General features: G+C 53.2%; 1 protein-coding gene across 1 annotated transcript in view; it reads right to left on the bottom strand.

The window, feature by feature from the left end:
* Positions 1–16,632: 16,632 nt before the first annotated feature.
* ST3GAL1 (ST3 beta-galactoside alpha-2,3-sialyltransferase 1) overlaps positions 16,633–18,100 on the bottom strand; it is an 8,551-nt gene continuing 7,083 nt past the window's right edge. Inside the window, exons 5-6 of the mRNA XM_006879271.1 lie at positions 17,800–17,919; positions 16,633–16,806 (exon numbers count right to left, since the gene is read on the bottom strand). Of these exons, the coding sequence (XP_006879333.1) occupies positions 16,633–16,806; positions 17,800–17,919 (294 nt within the window). The remainder of the gene's footprint in view (positions 16,807–17,799; positions 17,920–18,100) is intronic.

The following is an 18,100-nucleotide window of genomic DNA, read 5'->3' as shown; positions in this document are numbered from 1 at the left end:
TCAGATGACCTCTGGCAGAAGCACATGGCCTCCACCTGTTCTCTCACGTGCCTCTCATAGACTCTGAACACAGGCCTCAGATTTATGGTTATTGACTATTTGTGATATGAACAAAGGCTCATTGCTTGCAGGGGCCCAGCACGGAGGCCCTGACAGGTTGCGTGGCCTGCTAATGCAGGACAAGAAGGCTAAGCTATGGCTTGACCCAAAGATAGCTGTCTTCAGGGCTCAGGCCTAGCTCCAAAGGAGGCACGGCTCCCAACCATGTCAGTTTGCCCCAAGCCCAAAGTCCTCAGGGGAAGCGGTCAGCTGTGTTTACCCAGGACAGGAGCGGGAGCTGGGGGAACCCTGGTTACTCATTACAGGTTATTAGATGCTGATATTGCAAACGCTCATGTAGGCCAAAGGGAGCTAAATCACCAAAAGGCCCAACCAGACAAGCAAGTCCCATACTGATTAACCCGGGGCTTCCAGGCCTGCCAGCTTCGCAGGCTAGAGCAAGTCACAGCTGTGGCCCAGGTCCCACAAAAGGCCTGATTCCTAGGGAATTGTGAAAATCGCCAGGGAAGGAGACCTGCCCATGAACACCCACTCACACCCACTCCTCAGGCCTTCTAATTGCAGGTTCTGATCTGGTTCAGTCATGCTCTGTGAAATGAAACCAGAACAGGCTCGGATTTTCGAAATGTAAATGTACTGAACAATAACCAGAAAAGGCCAGGCCAAAGCCCTGGCACGAGAGACTTTTTAGGGGTTCACAGAGGTGAGGTATTGGGTTACTGGAAGGAGTGTGGAGGGTGACACAGTTGGCCACCACATTTGAGCTGGGCAAACTCTAACAATTAAAGGAGATGGTTGCTATGTGACACACCTCTCATCCTTGTTTTCTAAGAGGGCGATCAAGTTCTTACAGGACACTGACCTGCACCTTTTCTGTTCCTAGGGTCACTCTCCTTCACTCACATTTTAAAAGTTGAGATCTGCTGTGGTTTTGCGTTCCTGACCCTGAATGAACAATGAACTGGGTTAAAGTCCTCCTAAGTGTCCTAACTCTGGGTCCTTCTTCAGGAATAGTAGGCTTTTCCCATCCCCTTGAACCTTTCTTCCTGTGAACTCAGGGGGCCCACTGTGTGGAAGTGGACCTGGTCCTCCTCACCCCAGGGCTTCTCTGTCATCTGTTGTTTGCTGTTGGTGTTAGTGGTTTGTATGTTGCTGTGACACTGGGAGCTGAGCTGCCAGTGTTTGCGATGTGATCTTCTACCTCACCTGCTCTGCTACTGTGTGGATCTCCTTTCAAGGGGTGTGATCTCTACCCCCTTCCCGCCAACCTAGGCAGGTGTCTGATGGCTTCACCTGATCTCCGTCCCTAAAGACAATGCGTTCGCTTCCTCATCCACTGGGGGACTGACTTTTAGAAGCCTGAACTGACTTGTCAGAAGTCCTTCTCCCCGAGACCATCACACAGTGAGGAAGCTCAGACCAAAAGAGGAGGAGATGCTGGATGGGAACAGCTCAGCTTAGGTCTCAAATGACGAAACAAACAGCAGCCCCCCTCAGACTTGAGGGAAAATGATGGCACCACACCCTTGCTGTGAGTCAACCAGCTTTCAGCAGCATCTCAGTGAGGGTCTGGGACATCCTGGAGCAAAGGTAACCCACCCCTTAATGTGTGCGGTCCCATCTCCAGAGCCGCAGAATTCTGTACTGAAATGGCTGTTGGACATCATACACAAAAGCAAGTTGGACGTCACTTCCTTGATTTCTCAGAGGCAAAACCCCCAATCTTTGTTTGCTTAGGAAAGGCTGTCCAGATGTTACTTTAATGTCTTAGTCTCTGCCCTCAGGGTCTCGAGATGTATCCCACGTGGCTTGTCAAGGTGTTTTCCTAAACAAACCTTCTCTCTCTGAGCGAGTTCTCAGGCAGGCAATTAAGGGAACACAGGGCTTTCTCTCTGCCAGATTTTTGAGTCCTTGGCACATGGAGATGCTTAATTAATGTTATTATTATTATTCAAAAATTTCTATCTTCATTTTCTTTGAACTCCAGGGGATCGAGAAGGTGAGCAGAAGTCTGGGATGAGGGAGTAATTTTAGGACTCCAGAAATAAGCCAGTGCCTCACACAGGTCCACAAGAAGAGTCCTACCTGGAAGTCGTACCGTGGAAGACGTGCTGCAGCACTGGAGTCACCAGGGTGGGAAGAACTGAGAAGCCTCACCTGCAGGGTCGTCAGGTACAGTGTAAGACACTCCGTTAACACTTTTTAGTTCCAGATAAAATATAATCTTTCCCACCATGCAGTAGGTGGGTATACAAAGATTGAAAATATAGACATGGTTTATCTGCATTTTAAATAAATTTGGTGTCTCATAGTTTTAGTTGTTAATTCTGGAAACCGAAACCCTCCATGGAAGGAACTTAGCCTTTGCCAAGGTGAATGAAGTTCCCAACATTTGGAGACATTCAGGAGTTTGTCGAAGGTCCTATAGAGAGAGAGCTGTGGTGGTTTAGTGGTAAGATTACTGCTTTTCCTGTGAGAGACCCAGGTTTGAGTCCCAGCCAACACACTTCAAGCACAGCTACTACATCTCTGTCAGCAGAAGCTTGTGTGTTACTGTGACCCAAATATATTCTCCTTCTCTTTCTCCCTATAGAAACTAAATCCATTACCTCTGCCTAACATCCAAAACTCACACGGTAGCAGACAGGTGATGGCAATGAGGCTGGGACCCTCTCTCTCCTGGTCACCACGCTCTCCTGCAAGCTTTCCACACCCCCTTCCAACCACACAGGTCCCACTGCTTAAAGAGTGATTGCTCTTTCATTCAAACAGCATTTCCCACACACCAGCCCATGGTCTGTGCCGTGCAAGGCACTGATAATACAGAGAGAACTCTCACCCTGGGTTAGGAGCTCCTCAGTGGACAGACACCTGATGGACTGAAGGGACTCTATGATACCACTGAGAAGGAGTTGTTGTAAGTGCCACTGAGTTGAGTATGACTCACAGCGACCCTATGAACAAGATCTGGACCCTGTCCTCACCTGTCTCATTCTTGTCATCCCAGGCACATTTGAGCCCATTGCCACAGGCACTGCAGGGATCCATCTCATTGAGGATCTTCCTCTCCTCTGCTGACCCTCCACCTTTCCAAACATGATGTCTCTTTTCAAGGAATATCTTCTCCTAACAAATATCCTAGCGAGCTCTGGTAGCCTAGTGGTAAGAAGCTGCGCTGCAATCTCGAAGGCATGAGGTTCAAATCCACCAGCTGCTCTATGGGAGAAAGATGAGCAATCTCCTTCCGTGCGATTTACTGCCTCTGAAACCCCACTGGAGGGCCAGCTATCGGTTGGTTCTGACTTGATAGCACATAATGAGAACAATAATAATGTGTCCGAAATACGTGAGACAAAGCTTCACCATACTTGGCTCCAAGGAACACTCTGATTGCACTGTGTCCAGGACATAGCTGCTTGTTACTTGGGCAGTCCATGGGATAGTCACTGCTCTTCTTCAAAAGAACAACAAATACATCGATTCTTCTGCAATATTTATTCATTGCCTAGCTTTCAGATGCATACCTGGTGATTGGAAAGACTGTGGCTTGAATCAAGCACACCTTAGTCCTTAAACTGACATTATTGCTCTTCAGGACTTTGCAAAGATCCCTGAGAGCAGACACGGAAGGTGTTAGGGTTCAGTATAGTCTAACCTGAGTTCACTAACTTGATTGATCGTATCTTCAAAGAAACAAGTGATTTCCAAACTAGTTGACAGTCACAGGGCCAAGGTCTAGGATGTCACCATAGAGTTTTGGGAGGCACACTGAATCCGTGAGGGAGGGTAGCTGCACAGAGGTCCCTGATCCTCCAGCCATGCTGGCTGTGCTCAGGTGCTTTTCCAAAGGACCAGTGCTGCTCTCACCTGGGACGAGGGTGCAATTATAGAAATGAGTCCACTTGCAACCCCAGAGTGGTCATGCCTTTAGCCAGCTCAGCAAGGCTAGGGGACAGGGTGCTTGGGAGTGAGGCCATCTTTCCTGCCACAGCTGGGACTCGGGAAGCAAGGTCAGAGGCACACTGCCCACCTTGGCCTTTTCTGACAGCCCCCTGCAGCTGGGCCTACGTGCCTGGAGATGGCAAAGCTGATTTTCTGAGTAAGGAGAGCTGCGGGGGCAGCACGTGTTTCGTCCACCTTTGCTGAGAAAGTTCAGCTGGCAGAGGGAGGCCACGCTGATGTAAGAGGAAGTCCCGCTTCCAGGACGGCCACGTAAGCACAGCGCTATTTCAGGAACAATTCTACAGGCGCCGATTTCCTTAGGAACTCAGATAAAAGCTCTGAAAATGAGTGAAAACGAGCAGGCAAAGCCCAGGGTATCCTTTCCTTCCTCTCAGGCCCACCTTCCTTCTATTCCTCCCTCCCCTCTGCCCCCCACAAAAGACAGGCTGTGTGACCTGTACCCCCTTGTTCAGGCCTTTGTTCTGTGGTTCCCCCCCCCACACCTGTTATGTACTGTTGAATCAGATCCAGTTGGCACAGGAAGAGATTGCCCTTCCTTTTCCAGCAGAGCATCTGGTGGATTTGAACCATGCGCCTTTGAGATTACAGCTCGGCTTCTTGCCACTAGGACGCCAGAGCTCTCCTTGTCCATGCGTTTAAGGGGATTCCCTGCCCGTTGGACCTAGGGCAGGAGAATTGACCTGGAGAGTGGATGCGTGTCTCCCCAACCTCCGCCCATGGAGTCCAGCAGGGTTGGCATGCTTGATGCCTAGACTCACGCCATACCAAGACAGCAGGGGATCAGGGTCCCACCTTTCCAGGACTGCTAACACCTTACAGTACTTCATTCAACTAGTCTTCTAACTATTCTGAGCCATGGTTTCCAAATCAGAGCAATTGGATTATTAATATTTTGTATTTTTTTTGTCGTTTTTTTCCCCACTTTGTAGTGTTTGTGGTATCAAACGAGGAAATGTGTGAAAGAAGGATTGGCTTTGAATACTAGTTAGAAACAGTTCAAAGAAAAGCGGCTATGTATTCACAGGTTTTAAACCAAACCTAATTCTCGTCTGAGCCAAGTCAGGACCTCGGGGACCATCCATTGTCTTTCTGATGCTGTCAGTCTTTATGGGAGGAAACGGCAAGTGTTTCTGCAGATTAGCAGCTGGTGGATTCAAACCTCTGACCTTTCCAGGTAGCAGCACAACATGGGAATATTTATTTATTTATTGCCATATTCTAGAAAAATAGTGCTAAGGGCTTTGTGAGTTTTTCTTAATTCTTGAGATACTATCATGGGAACATCACAGACACTCGAATTGCTATTTGCTGAAAGAGAAGAAGTCTTGAAACACTTGCTGCAGAACATCAGAGACCACAGACTTTAACACAAATTCCACTTCAACATCAAGAAGACAACTATACTTACCCCTGGGCCAACAGGCAGCGTCATGATACATGAAAAAAAAGACTGAAATTGTCAACAAGCTCATCTTATTTGGATCTACAACCAGCACCCTTGGTACCAGCAGTCAGGAGATCAGGAGAGGACTTGTATTGAGAAAGTCTGCTGTCAGATCTCTGCAAATTGCTGCAGAGCAATGATGTCAGCTTAAAGACTAAGGTGCACCCGATTCAGGCCATGGTTTTTCCATTCATCTGCTACGTATCTGAGAGATGGACAATGAAGAAAGATGGTTTTGGAGAAGAAGACTGCCAATAGAATAAACAAGTCATTGAGAGAGTAGCTCGAGGGTTCCTTGAAAGCAAGGATGCAAAAGCTTGACATGCTTCGGGCATGTTGTTAGATGGGCTATTCCTTGGAAAGGGCTGTCATACATGTGCAGGTGGAGGGTCAGTGAGAGAGAAAGAGCCTCAGCAAGATGGATTGACACAGTGACTGTGGTAATGGGTTCAGGTGTGTCAGAGACGATGAGGCTGGCACAGCATTGGACAGGGTTCAGATCTGTTCATAGGGTCAGTCCGAGTTATCCTTGACTTGAGAGCACCTAAGAAGAACAGCAGTTCTACTATCTGACCCTCCACATTTCCTAGCATGGTGGAGGGCCAGCAAAAAAGAGGAAGACCTTCAACAAGGTGGACTGACAGAGTGACCGCATCGATAAGCATATCACAGATGAGAAGGATGACACAGGATAGGACGAGGTTTGGATCCATTATTCATAGGGTCACTGTGACTGAGGACTGACTCACTAGCTAAGCTCTCAGCTGCCAACTGAAAGACTAGTGGTCCGCACCCACCCAGCTCTGTGGGAGAGAGACCCAGCACCTGCTCCTACAAAGATGACAGTTCTGCCACCCGGGATCACTAGATCAGAGCATCTCGACAGCATCCCCGTCAGCTGAAAGATGGAACAGTGATCCCGGATGTCTCCTGCGTATGAGGCAAGATGTCAGGAGCCTCTTGTAAAGGTGCAGGAGAGAGGACAGGAGCTCAGGCCAAGGCAGCTTGAGAAAGTAGGGGGTCAGGGAAAGAGAGAGGAAGACCCCCCAGATAATACAGGAGCCGGACAATGGGCATAAGCCCAGTGGAGACCTGTATGAGGTGGGAGGGCCAAGCAGTCAGGGCAGTGGGGGCTCAGGGAGTGGCCAGGCTTAGTTCTGTTATGTGGGAGGTTGTGAAGAGTTGAGGCTGAACATTCACCCAACAACAGCAACAGAGCTGTGGAGATGACACAAGCTGGACTGAGCTGCAGCAGGTCTTGAAGGGTGAGCTCATTCATTGTATGAATATTGAAAGTTGAGTGGAAGGGGACTCAAGGGGACCTTAGAGCTTTTGCCTTGAGCAGCCAGGGCAATGGTGAAGGGTATGCTGTTTAGATGGGAAGGTTAAGAAGTCAGGGCAATGGTGGAGGGGGCCCTGTAATAGATGGGGTGGGGGTGCTAAGCATCAGGGCAGTGGTGGAGGGTACCCTGTATAGATGGGGTGCTAAGCATCAGGGCAATGACGGAGGGTGCCCTGTACAGATGGGGGGCTAAGCAGTCGGGGCAATGGTGGAGGGGACCCTGTACAGATGGGGGGCTAAGCAGTCAGGGCAATGGTGGAGGGGACCCTGTACAGATGGGGGGGCTGCTAAGCATCAGGGCAATGACGGAGGGTGCCCTGTACAGATGGAAAGGCTAAGTAGTTGGGGCAATGGTGGAAGGGACCCTGTAATAGATGGGGGGAGTGGCAGCTAAGCATCAGAGCAGTGGTGGAGGGTGCCCTGTATGAGGGAGGCAGGCCGGGGATGGCACTGGCAAAGCTCACTCCATCGGCCGGCTGTGCAGTGCTCTCTAGGACACAGCCATCTATACTTGCAGGACCTGCATCCATCGCAGCCTCACTGCAGGATGAGGCCAACAATGTGCTTGGTTGTCATGGTGATGAGAAGCAGTGCACAGAGACCCCCCCCCCCCCAGCACAGCACCTCACGGAGTAGATGCCCCCTTGGTATTTACCATTCTTCTGCATGAATTTCCCTGCTGGATCAGGGGTACACCAGGCTCAGAGCACCTCACAATGAATGAAACATGGATTCTGACCTTTAGGGCCACCAGGCGCAGGCAGGAGATGGACAGTAAAGAATGATTAAACTGTGTGATGGGGAAGCTCAGGGCATTTCTCAAGGCCTCTTTGCTCCCAGGAGGGAATCCTGGAGGAAATGCCATCAGAGCTGAAACCCAAAGGCTGGGTAGGAGTCAGACAAGCCAAGAAGGAAGAGAAGAGTATTATGGGCAACACCAACAACAGGCATGGAATCTAGAAGGGAAGGAAAATGTGAGCCCCGGGGAGTGGTAACTGGGGGGGAAGCGGAATACAGACTGCGTGGAGAGGGCAGTTCTCAGGCCCTTCAATAAAAGAAGAAAGAAAAAACTCTTTAATAAAAGAATTTGGACTTTACTTTGGTCGGGGGGCAATGAGGGTCTGAGAAGGTGGGTCACTGCTCACTGAAAGCTTCGATTTCTGGTGAGTCGCTTGTAATAGGAGACAACACACACCCATATCTTTGCTGTGGCTTCCAAGTGGGAGGGGACTGCTCCGCACCCATGACCTGAGGCTTAGTCATCTCTGCTGGTTAGTGACTTCTGTGGAACAGAACTTACAGACTGAAAGCAGCCACAGTAATTGAGCCAGCTCGCCAATCAGCAGCGGGGGCAGGACCGCGTAGTGATGACTCTTCTCTGCCCCGGTTGGGGCTTCTCAGCGAGGACTGGACCATCTTTTTTCCAAGGTGGTGCCCACATGGCATGAGGCTGGCAGCATAAGCTGTTGGCCAGGAGCCCTGCAGACCCTGGTTCCTTCCACATGGGATGGCCTCCACTTCCCTGCAGATGGGTGTCAAAAGCAAGTGTCTCAGAGCTGGTGTGTAGAAAGTTGTAGATGCTCAGAACCCGAGGCGCTAGTCACTCCTGACATTTCCCACTGCCTCGTAGCTATTATTCAGACTCAAGGAGACTAACACACCTTTTAGTGAAAACATCGTTTATTGATGAATTTGTTGCTCCATTATCACCACCCTCTGGATGGCCTAGAACAGCTGGTGCGTTTTGTTCCTGTCACCATGAATCAGAGGTCAAACGGCTCTGGGGTTCTAGTGGCAAGAAGCTGTGCTGCAATCCTGAAGGCACACGGTTCGAGTCCACTAGCTGCTCTGCAGGAGAAGGATGGACCCACCAGAGAGTCAGCTACGGGTCGGTTGACAGCATACAGTAACACCACCACAGGGAAGGGAGGTAGGCAGACAGTGGATCTGCAGCTAGGAGAGTGGGGACACAATGGGAGGTGGTAAGAGGGTGTAAGAAGGGGGGTGAGGAGGGGTGCTGGGGAGCCCAGGCATCTGTACACCAGGCAGCCATGGGAACCAGCTAGGGCGAAGCAAGAGGAAGGCGCATGGTGGGCCTGCTGCGCCATCTGGTGGCCACCCTCGCACAGCACGCAATCTGGTGGCCGCAGCACTTCAGGCCCCAAGATGGAAAGGGTCTACCATTTACCAGCCAGGCATCCGCTGGCAAGTTATTTCATCTCCTGAGGCTGTTTCCTTCCAAATTCCCCTCTTCGTAGGATCGTTGGAAACTTCTGCAGGGTTGTGGTGCAGACTGTTGAAAGCGTGGCATGCAGAGGTGCCTCAGTGGAAAGGCCTGGTGGTCTATCCCAAAATGAGGCGTGGGGAACAGCTGGACCTCTGCTCTCCTGACTACACAGGGGCCTGTCAGCTGGAGTCCACATCACAGGGACTGGTACCGGACCAGAAGGACACATCACGGCGACTGGTACCAGACCAGGAGGGCACATCATGGCGACTGGTACCGAACCAGGAGGACACATCATGGCAACTGGTACCGGACCAGGAGTCCACATCACAGGGACTGGTACCGGGACCAGAAGGACACATCATAGCCACTGGTACTAGACCAGAAGGACACATCACAGCAACTGGTACTGGACCAGGAGGGCACATCATGGCCACTGGTACTGGACCAGAAGGACACATCACAGCCACTGGTACCGGACCAGAAGTCCACATCACAGGGACTGGTACCGGACCAGAAGGACACATCATGGCCACTGGTACCGGACCAGAAGGACACATCACAGCAACTGTTACTGGATCAGGAGAAGGCACTAGCATTTCAGCTAAGAAGACCACGAGGGCCTTGCCTTGTTCTGGGACTATGGGGTTAGCCAGGGCCAGCATTAGAGGGTGGCTGGCTATAATTATTACCATCACACCCAGGGGTAGGCACTGAGCTGGGGGGTGAGCCTGATCCTTGGAGGTGCTGGCTGGGCATTGAGCGTATGAAGGGAAGCAGGGTGGGTGAAAGGACCTACAGTTCCTCTCAGCGTCTCCTGCTGTGATGTGCTGTGTCAGCTCTGACGCATGAGGACTCCTTACAACAGAACCCTGCAGTCCTGCACCCGCCTCAGGACCTCAAGCCCATTGCTCCCTTCACCGCGTCAGCCCATCTCACTGGGGTCTCTCTGCGCCTATGATCCTCTGCCTCACCAGGCATCGTGCCCTCCAGATGCTGGTCCCTCCTGACACCATGTCCAAAGTATGTGACACAAAGCCCCCTGAGAAATGTGACCACTGGAACTCCGGGCTCAGCTGGCCTGGTAGTTCATAAGGCATAGATGTCTGAACAAGGGCATTTCCGTGTATTTCTGTAATATGAGGACCTTTAATGATTCTCGGTGCAGATGGAAACACTCTGAAGATAATCAGGAGGTACCCTTGTGAGTGGCACTTTGGGGCACCCCAGGGCCCTGCCAACTTGGTTCGGGGCACTACAGACCAGCAAAACAAATAAACAAATAAGCAAACAGGAAAACAATTGTTGTCCAGTAGATTGATTCACAGTGAGCCCTGTGTTACAGGAGTAGGACAGCCCCACAAAGTTTCCCTCCAGAAGCAGATGACCAGTCCTTTATTCTGAGGCACTTCTGGGTCTGTTCAGACCACCACATGTTAGTTTGACCGATGAGACCACAGGGAGCAGCCAGTGGGCAGCTGAACGTTTGGTCTCTCACGCACACAGAGGCCAAGAGGCATCTGACACGTACCCATAGCATGTCACAAAATCCACAACAATGAGGAAAGGAGAATAAATGAGGGGTTGTTGGCAGAAAACAGTCCTTCCAATCCTGCTTCAGAGTCTTTATAAAGTAACAAGAAATCGGAGAGTTCAGGAAATTCTTTCAGGGCAAAATCTCTTTGTTGAGCAGTCAAGTTCATGCTTGATGGAGCGGAGAGGCATTCCTGGGCGGGCTTTTCCAGGAATTCCAAGACCTGAGACCTGATTCTGGGAGGACTAGCCATTGTGGGAGGGGTGGAGGGTGGCTTCACCCTGGGCTCTGAGTCCAGGCAGAGGCATGCAGGGTCCTGCGGAAAGGTCTGCAGACCCTCCGGGCTCTCCCCAGATGGCCCCAGTTAGTTTCTTTCTCTTCCAGGGGCTGCAGCAGGAGACCTAGTATGCAGTGGGCAGGCAGTGGGCACCTGGCCACCTGGCCACCCAGCTGAGCCCCCCAAACAGGCCCTATTGTGGATAATACCACCTAGTGGTCGATGTTGGCATTGCAGCTTTGACATGCTATCAATCAGAAGAGAATTTGAGAATGACAGAACTGGTGCCTTTGGGTTGTGGTGGCAGAGAAGAATGCCGAATATGCCATGAACGCCAACAGGACAAACAGATGTATCCTGGAAAGGGTGTGTCCAGAACGTTCCTTAGAGGCTAGGTTGGTAAAGCTTCCTCTTTCATACTTTGGACATGTGACTAGGCGAGGCTGCTCCTTGAAGAGGGACGTGATGTTTGGGATGATGGAGGGTCCGTGAAGGAGGGGAAGACCCCAGTGAGATAGACTGATACACTGACTCTGTGGTTTTGGCGTGGGCTCTGGTGCCTCAGAGAGGATGAGAATGGCATAGGTGAGGGCCGGGTTCAGGTAGGCTGCTCAGAAGGTCATTATGAGCTATACTTAACTTGATAGCACCTAACAACAAAAACAGCAGGTATGTGAAGAGGGCGCTCTGGTGGCTTAGTGGTAAAGAGCTGCATTGTCAACCCAAAGGCACGCGGTTCAAATCCACTGCAGGAGAAAGATGGGCAGTCTCCTCTCACACAATTAACTGCCTCCAAAAACCCACTCGAGGGTCAGCGACGCATTGGTTCTGACTGAATGGTATCTAACAACAGGTACATGAAGAGTCTTTGGAATGTGCCAATGATGAGCTGCTAACTGAAAGGTTGGGGGTTCAAGCCCATCCAGCAGTGCCTCAGGAGAAAGGTCTGGCTAACAGCTTTGAAACAACCAGCTACTGGAGATCTCATGGAGCTCAGCTCTCCTTGGAGCCCCATGGGGTGGGCGTGAGCAGGCTGGCTGGCTCCATGGCTGGCGTGTGATGGACTGGAGGAAGAGGCTGCATCTGGGAAGGTCACCCGGAAAGCAAGGCACACACACGTTCTCGGGGCTTACTTACTAGCCTGCAGGGAACACTCTCCTCATGGGGAGAGTCATCTGAGGAGACTCTGAAGCAGTGGAAAGGAACCATGGGTTAGGAGGGAGTGCTCCCCAGCCACACATAGAGGCAGAACCTCTGATGTGCTGGGAACACGAGGGACTGTTCACTGTTGATCAGTAAGTAGCATATGTGCGCCTGCACTCACCCTGCTGGCTGCTACCCACCCCCAACCCCCTGCCCCGGGCAGCGGGGCTCTGGTGGGAGGGAAGGAAAAGAGGAGGCACCGGTTTCAGAGTCAGAAAACAGCTCAGAGCGGACACAGACGTGGACACCACCAGGAAGCAGACCACTGCAGTCCAGGGGACTCTGATCACAGCAACCGCAGGACGGAGCTGAGCTGCCCCACAGGGGCCATTGCTGCTGCCTCCATGGACGGGGTCTGGATGACCTCATGTGAAATGTGTTGGCTTGCTAACCAAAACGTCAGTGGCTCAGATCCACCAGTTGCAGGGGACGGGAGGCTCTCTCCTCTTGTAAAGATTACTGCTTGGGGTCACCAGGAGTCAGCACCAATGTGACAGCATCTAAGAGTCATGGTCAGGGCTGTGAGGATTCACGGAGCCTGTGGTCATGGAAGTGCTGGCCAGCCGAGCAGTGCGCGCTGACAGGCACCACCGTGACTGACAATGACCTTCCGCTCTACCCACTGCTGTCCAGTCAGCTCCCACTCACCCTCCTTGGGTCTCCAGACCAGAGTACCCAGCTCGCTTTCACAGAGCAGCTGGTGGACTTGAACTGCTGACTTTGGTTATCAGACTAACACAGAACACGCTATGCTATGTTTACAGCAGTGTCCCCAAAACTGTGTTTCTGGGGTTATTAGAACTCTCACGAACCAGACCCGTGCTCTGATGTTGGACCAGATGAGTCCACGCAACACCCAACTGCTGAGAGATTCAAGTGTGCTGAGCGGAGTGACGGTGAAGCCACCATGGAGGGGCCGACACAGGCTTAGGATAAACGTGTGTGCAGGGAGTGAGGGTTCTGGGTGATGCCAACTTGCCCACAGGGGCGCCTGACTCAGAAGATTCTGCCCAGACATGCTCAGATCAGCAGTGTAAATAGTTTGATTGCATACCCCACTGGAGGTCAATACTGCCAACCATTTCACACACGAGGCAACGAACATGCAGTGAGGTTAGGTGATTCGCCCCATCACACAGCAGGGAGGGCGACATCCATCACCTGAGCCTCTGGACACTTGGACAATCACAACAGGGGGCCCGTGGCAGATAACACACTGCACCGTTTTCTGATCCAGAACATTCTTCACGTGGAAACAGGCAGGGTGGCACTTTACACCTGGCCCTTAAAATCAAACCATCACAGAAAAGGGGTAAAACAGCTCTTCTCTTTATTCAGGTTGATTCTGCTCATTGGAAACATTGGTAATAAATAAAACAGACAGGGCCGGAAGGCAGACACCAGCTAACTTCATTCAAAACACAATCAGATTAACACTCAGCAAAGAAGCAAACTTAGGAGCTGGAGCGGGCGGGGGAGAAAGCAGGTTCCAATGACCGCCGAGCAAACAGACTCGCCTGCGAAGAAAAGTGTGGGGAGGCTTTGGCTTGGAGAGGAGCTTGCTGGGGGGCGCGGGGTGCAGTGATTGTGCAGGAGGATGAAGCCCGGCTCATCCAGGCGGGGCGCGTGGGCCGGGGTAAAGCCGAGGCTGCTCAGATGCTGTCAGGCGGGGACCCATTGGTCCTGTGCTGAGACTGCAGGCTGAAGGCTGGCCTGGTTGCAGCATGCATGCCGGACACTGGTCAGGAGGAGAAGCTGAGCTGGGAAGCAGGCTCAGGATGCTGGCAGGTGGGGACCGATCGATCCTGTGCTGAGACTACGGGCCAAGGGCTGGCCTGGCTGTGGCATGCACGCTGGACACTGGTGGGAAGCTGAGCTGGGGAGCAGGCTCAGAGGTGAGTAAAGCAAAGTGGCTGATGTCTAACGAGGATCCCCTGTAATGCTCCCTGCCTCTCCATTCCCACTCCTCCTCCTGATTCCAGTCTGGATGAAACACGGCCCTGGAGCACAGGCTGGCATCCTAACTCTGTGCCTGTGGGCACGATCAGGCCTGGAGATATGGCCTTATGCTGATGAGGTCATATTAATAAATGGTCCTTCAGAGAGTCACTTCTGAGCTACAGAAAGACGAGAAGAGCTCGGAGCACACACGGGGGGATGACAGATATCCACGGGCACCAGGGGATCTGAGGATGGCCACAGAGATGGAGACCTACATGAGGGGTTCACAGGGCTGAGCGCCTGGTTTGCACCAGTTCCCAGGAATGGGACAGGGTGGGGGGGATGTCCCTTTCCTACAAAGCTACCCTCCTGTGGCGTTTCTGCACAGGAACACAAAGACACCACTACCCCCCGCCCCCATATCTCTATGCAGAGGTATCAGAAGCATCCCAGGGCGAGGAGAGGTGGCATCATCCTAATAAACAAGAGGCAGGTCTCTGGCCATGCATGCTGCAGACTCGGCACCATTCTGAGCAATTCAGAGGAGTAGGGCGCTGGTCCCCCACGGCCCGCGGGGAATGTCCTGCAGGCTGGCAGAGTGTAAACTTTTGGAGGAAGGATGTGAGAACAACCCTGCGATGGTCAGGAAGTTGTTTCCATTTCCCTTTCTCTCTGGCCCACCTTGCGGAGAAAGGCTGCAGCAAGCGTCACAGCAAGCCTGGGGGAACAGCTGCTGTTGCTTCAACTCTGACAATAGTGGGCGCGTGAGCACCTCCTGGCTCGGCCCTGCCGACAGTGGCCAAGTGTCTAGACAGCTCCCTTCCCTGCTTCTCGGCCACCTCCCTGCCGATGGTTTGAGAAGCTTGATCCTCGGACAGCTTCCTTCCCTGCCTCTCGGCCTCCTCCTCCCTGGATGGTTTGGGACAACTGGTGCTTTTTTGCTTCAGTCAAAATGATGGGCTTTCACTCAGGACTCTGGAAAGTGCTTACGCTCAGACTCACAGAGAAAACCCGAACAGCTGGCATGTGTTTCTAGAGACCCTTGTAAGTGGCCTAAGGCTGCCTGTGTCCCTGGTCAAAGGCCTGGGCTTCCCTAATCCCCATTTCCTCCTGTCTACAGAGGCTGGCAAGGGTGGAACTTTCTGGAGCGTGGGTTTCCTGAGACAGGCCTTTTGCATACGTGGCCAGGAAACTGTCATACCTCCTCACACCACAGTGTCCCCTAGGAAGAGGTTTTCCATGGGAAATGTGGTTTTTTGGATTAAATGTCAGAACCTGCAGCAGCACCTCCTAGCCCCCCATGCCCCACGAGCCCAAACCGGGCTTTGCAGATCCTCTGGACATTCCAAGCCTGAGACAGAGTTGAAATCCACAAGATGCCAGGAGGTTATGGTGGAAGGCAGCACTGAGCATCCACGAACCCAGTAACCTGATACCTCAGCATCTCCCAAATCGAATACCTTGATGCCCCAATTCTAGGCTCCAGTCAAACCTTCCTGAAGCTTCCAGCACCCAGACACCTGGTGAAGCACTACAAACCCAACGAAGACACAAGGCCAGCATAGCGCCAGAGTGCACAAAATGTCAGCTGGATTAAAAAGAAAATCAATAAATAATCAGAAAGGCTGAAGAGGAAGGAAGCAGCCCCAGGGGAGAAAGAGGATGAGGTATGATGTGTCCCGCTCTGTCCGTCACTGTCCATTGGCCTGTCCCCAGCCCCAGGACATGAAGCAGGCCAGCACAGACTTGTCCAGAGCCTGAGCTCTTGGGACAAGAAGAAGCTGGACACAGGAGGGTCCTGCGTGGCCGGGAAGGTTCCGGGAGTCAAGTTCAAGACAAGAGCGGGCTTTCCGTGGCTGAAGTCCCTGCGAGGGTGCTGGGCCGGTCCCTGCTCCAGAGCTCGGGTGGCCGTGGTAGCAGGTCCTTCCTGAGGTGGGCTTGCCTCCCCTCAGGCCACGCGTGCATGTCCTTCCCTGATTCGAAGGCACGAGAAAGGGCTCCCATCTGCTCTCGCCGTTGTCATAACGACAACGACTCAAGGGAGCGCCTCTTTGAGAAGCTGCCTCCAGGAGCCAGAATGTCTTTGCAAAGTTGCTGTGAAGACGGAGGGGTGGCGAGGTTCCCTGGCCACCATGAGCAGGCTTGGAGGCAACAGGGAAGATGTGCCCGCCCGGCCAAGCGAGGGGACAGCAGTGCCACCACATGAAGGCTTCGTGTGCCCCAGTGCTTGGGGCCAGCGGTCATGTCCTGGTGACAATCCTGACCTGGGACACTCCAGCAAGGACTGAAGTCAGCAGGTGGTGCCTCTGCCCACCTCGCTAAGATGTGTCTGCACCGCAAACAGGATCTCCAGCTTCCCTGGCCCTGAAGCCAGCAGGACTCACCCTGGTGTTTGAAGGGTGACCCTCACCCCCTCTACACACCTGCAGTGCCATGCCCACCCCACCACGGCAGATCCCGAGACCTGCTCCGAGCCCAGCAGAGCTCAGACTCTGTGAGTGGCTGCTGCCCCAAGCTGGGGTTCAGGTGGCAGTGAGGGGCCCCTGGGCACACCCACATGGCTGGCACCAGTGGCTCCGGTGAGGTGCGGCGTGGAAGTGCAGAGGGCCGAGCAGGTGCGACGCCACAACCCTTCCCAGCGTCATCTCCCCTTGAAGATGCGGATTTTGCCGACGGACGCCAAAGTGGCCGTCACATTGGACTCGAAGTCCCCGTCGTGCACCCCGGTCTTCCGGAACGCGCCGGCTGATGGGTTGTTCTCCCAGTAGTGATGCCAGTTCCCTTTGCCGTCGGCGCCAAAGCCATACAAGTCCACCTGAGGGGGCAGAGCAGGGGTGAGAAGGGGCCCCTGGGCTGTGAGCAGGACCCCTGAGAAGGGGTCAAAGGACATCCCGAGGACACCTGTCAGGGAGTGGACGGTGTCCCCACAATGCGCTTAAATCCTAGCCCTTGGCCTGGATAGAGGCCCCTGACTGGAAATGGGGCCACGCTAATGAGGTCATACAAAAAGCAAGGTGGGCCCCAGAACTGACCACTCCTGTGAGTCATAGCAAGAGAAGAGACACACACATGCACAGTGTGGAGAGGACAGAGATGGACACAGGGTGTCCATGAGCCCAGGACACCACAGATGGCCAGTGGCTCCCAGACACCAGAACAGAAGAAGGTCTGGATGGACCCCTGACTCAGTGTGTACACAGGGTGTTCCTTCCAAGCGGGACAGCCAGTCTGCCTCACACATATGGCCATCAGGAAGGGCCAGGCCTGGAGAAGGGCATCATGCCTGGAGAAGCAGGGAGTCAGGAGATGAAAACGCTCAGTGAGATGGGCGGGCACAGCAAGCGAGGGGCTTGGGGAGAGTGGAGAACGGGAGAAGGCGGGAGCGGCAGGCGGTTTCCCTCTGCTGGACACAGACTGGGCATGGGTCAGAGTTGTGTCACCCACAGCCAATAACTGCAGGTGATTTGAATTCACGGCCGTGAGGCCACCGCAGCTCTCCCTCTCAGAACCTGCTCTTTATGCCGTCAGAAGTCCGAGTCCAGCCACCAGCCCTGCTGCAGCCCAGGCTGTGGACACAGAAGTCGGGAACATTCCCGTTCTAAACACACCAGCATAGAGCGTGTTCTTAGTCTATGACACCGTAAAAGAGGCACTGCACACTCTGGGACTGCAGAACTGGAGCCCAGGAAGGGATGGGCCACCACTGCACCCAACCCCCTCCTTGGGACAAGGACCTGGGCCTTGAGGAGGCAGCCCGGCAGGGGGCAGCGGCTGGGGGGGGGGAGGCAGCTGGCAGTGGCAGGTGTACCTCGTCACAGATGTGCAGGGAGAAGATGACCGAGAGGATGCCAGTGGAAGGGTACCGCCCGTGACCCTGCAGCCAGCTGTCAAAGACGTACTTGATGAAGGCCGGGTGGTAGATGAGGATCTGCAGGGACGAGAGAGACACGCACGAATGAGACACCGAGTCCAAACTGTCATGGCCCTGGGGGCAGGAAGCACTTCCTGTGGGGCAGCGGTGGACCTGGACTGTGACCTTCCAGTCGGCAACACAACACGTCATGCACGTTGCCACCAGAGTTCCGTGTGTGTGTGTGTGTGTGTGTGTG

This window comes from Elephantulus edwardii, unplaced genomic scaffold (assembly GCF_000299155.1).
Source record: "Elephantulus edwardii isolate Elephantulus edwardi_28Jun2011 unplaced genomic scaffold, EleEdw1.0 scaffold00003, whole genome shotgun sequence".
Classification (NCBI taxonomy): domain Eukaryota; kingdom Metazoa; phylum Chordata; class Mammalia; order Macroscelidea; family Macroscelididae; genus Elephantulus; species Elephantulus edwardii.
Note: the sequence above shows the minus strand (reverse complement) of the source record. Positions and strands in the feature narration are given on the sequence as shown.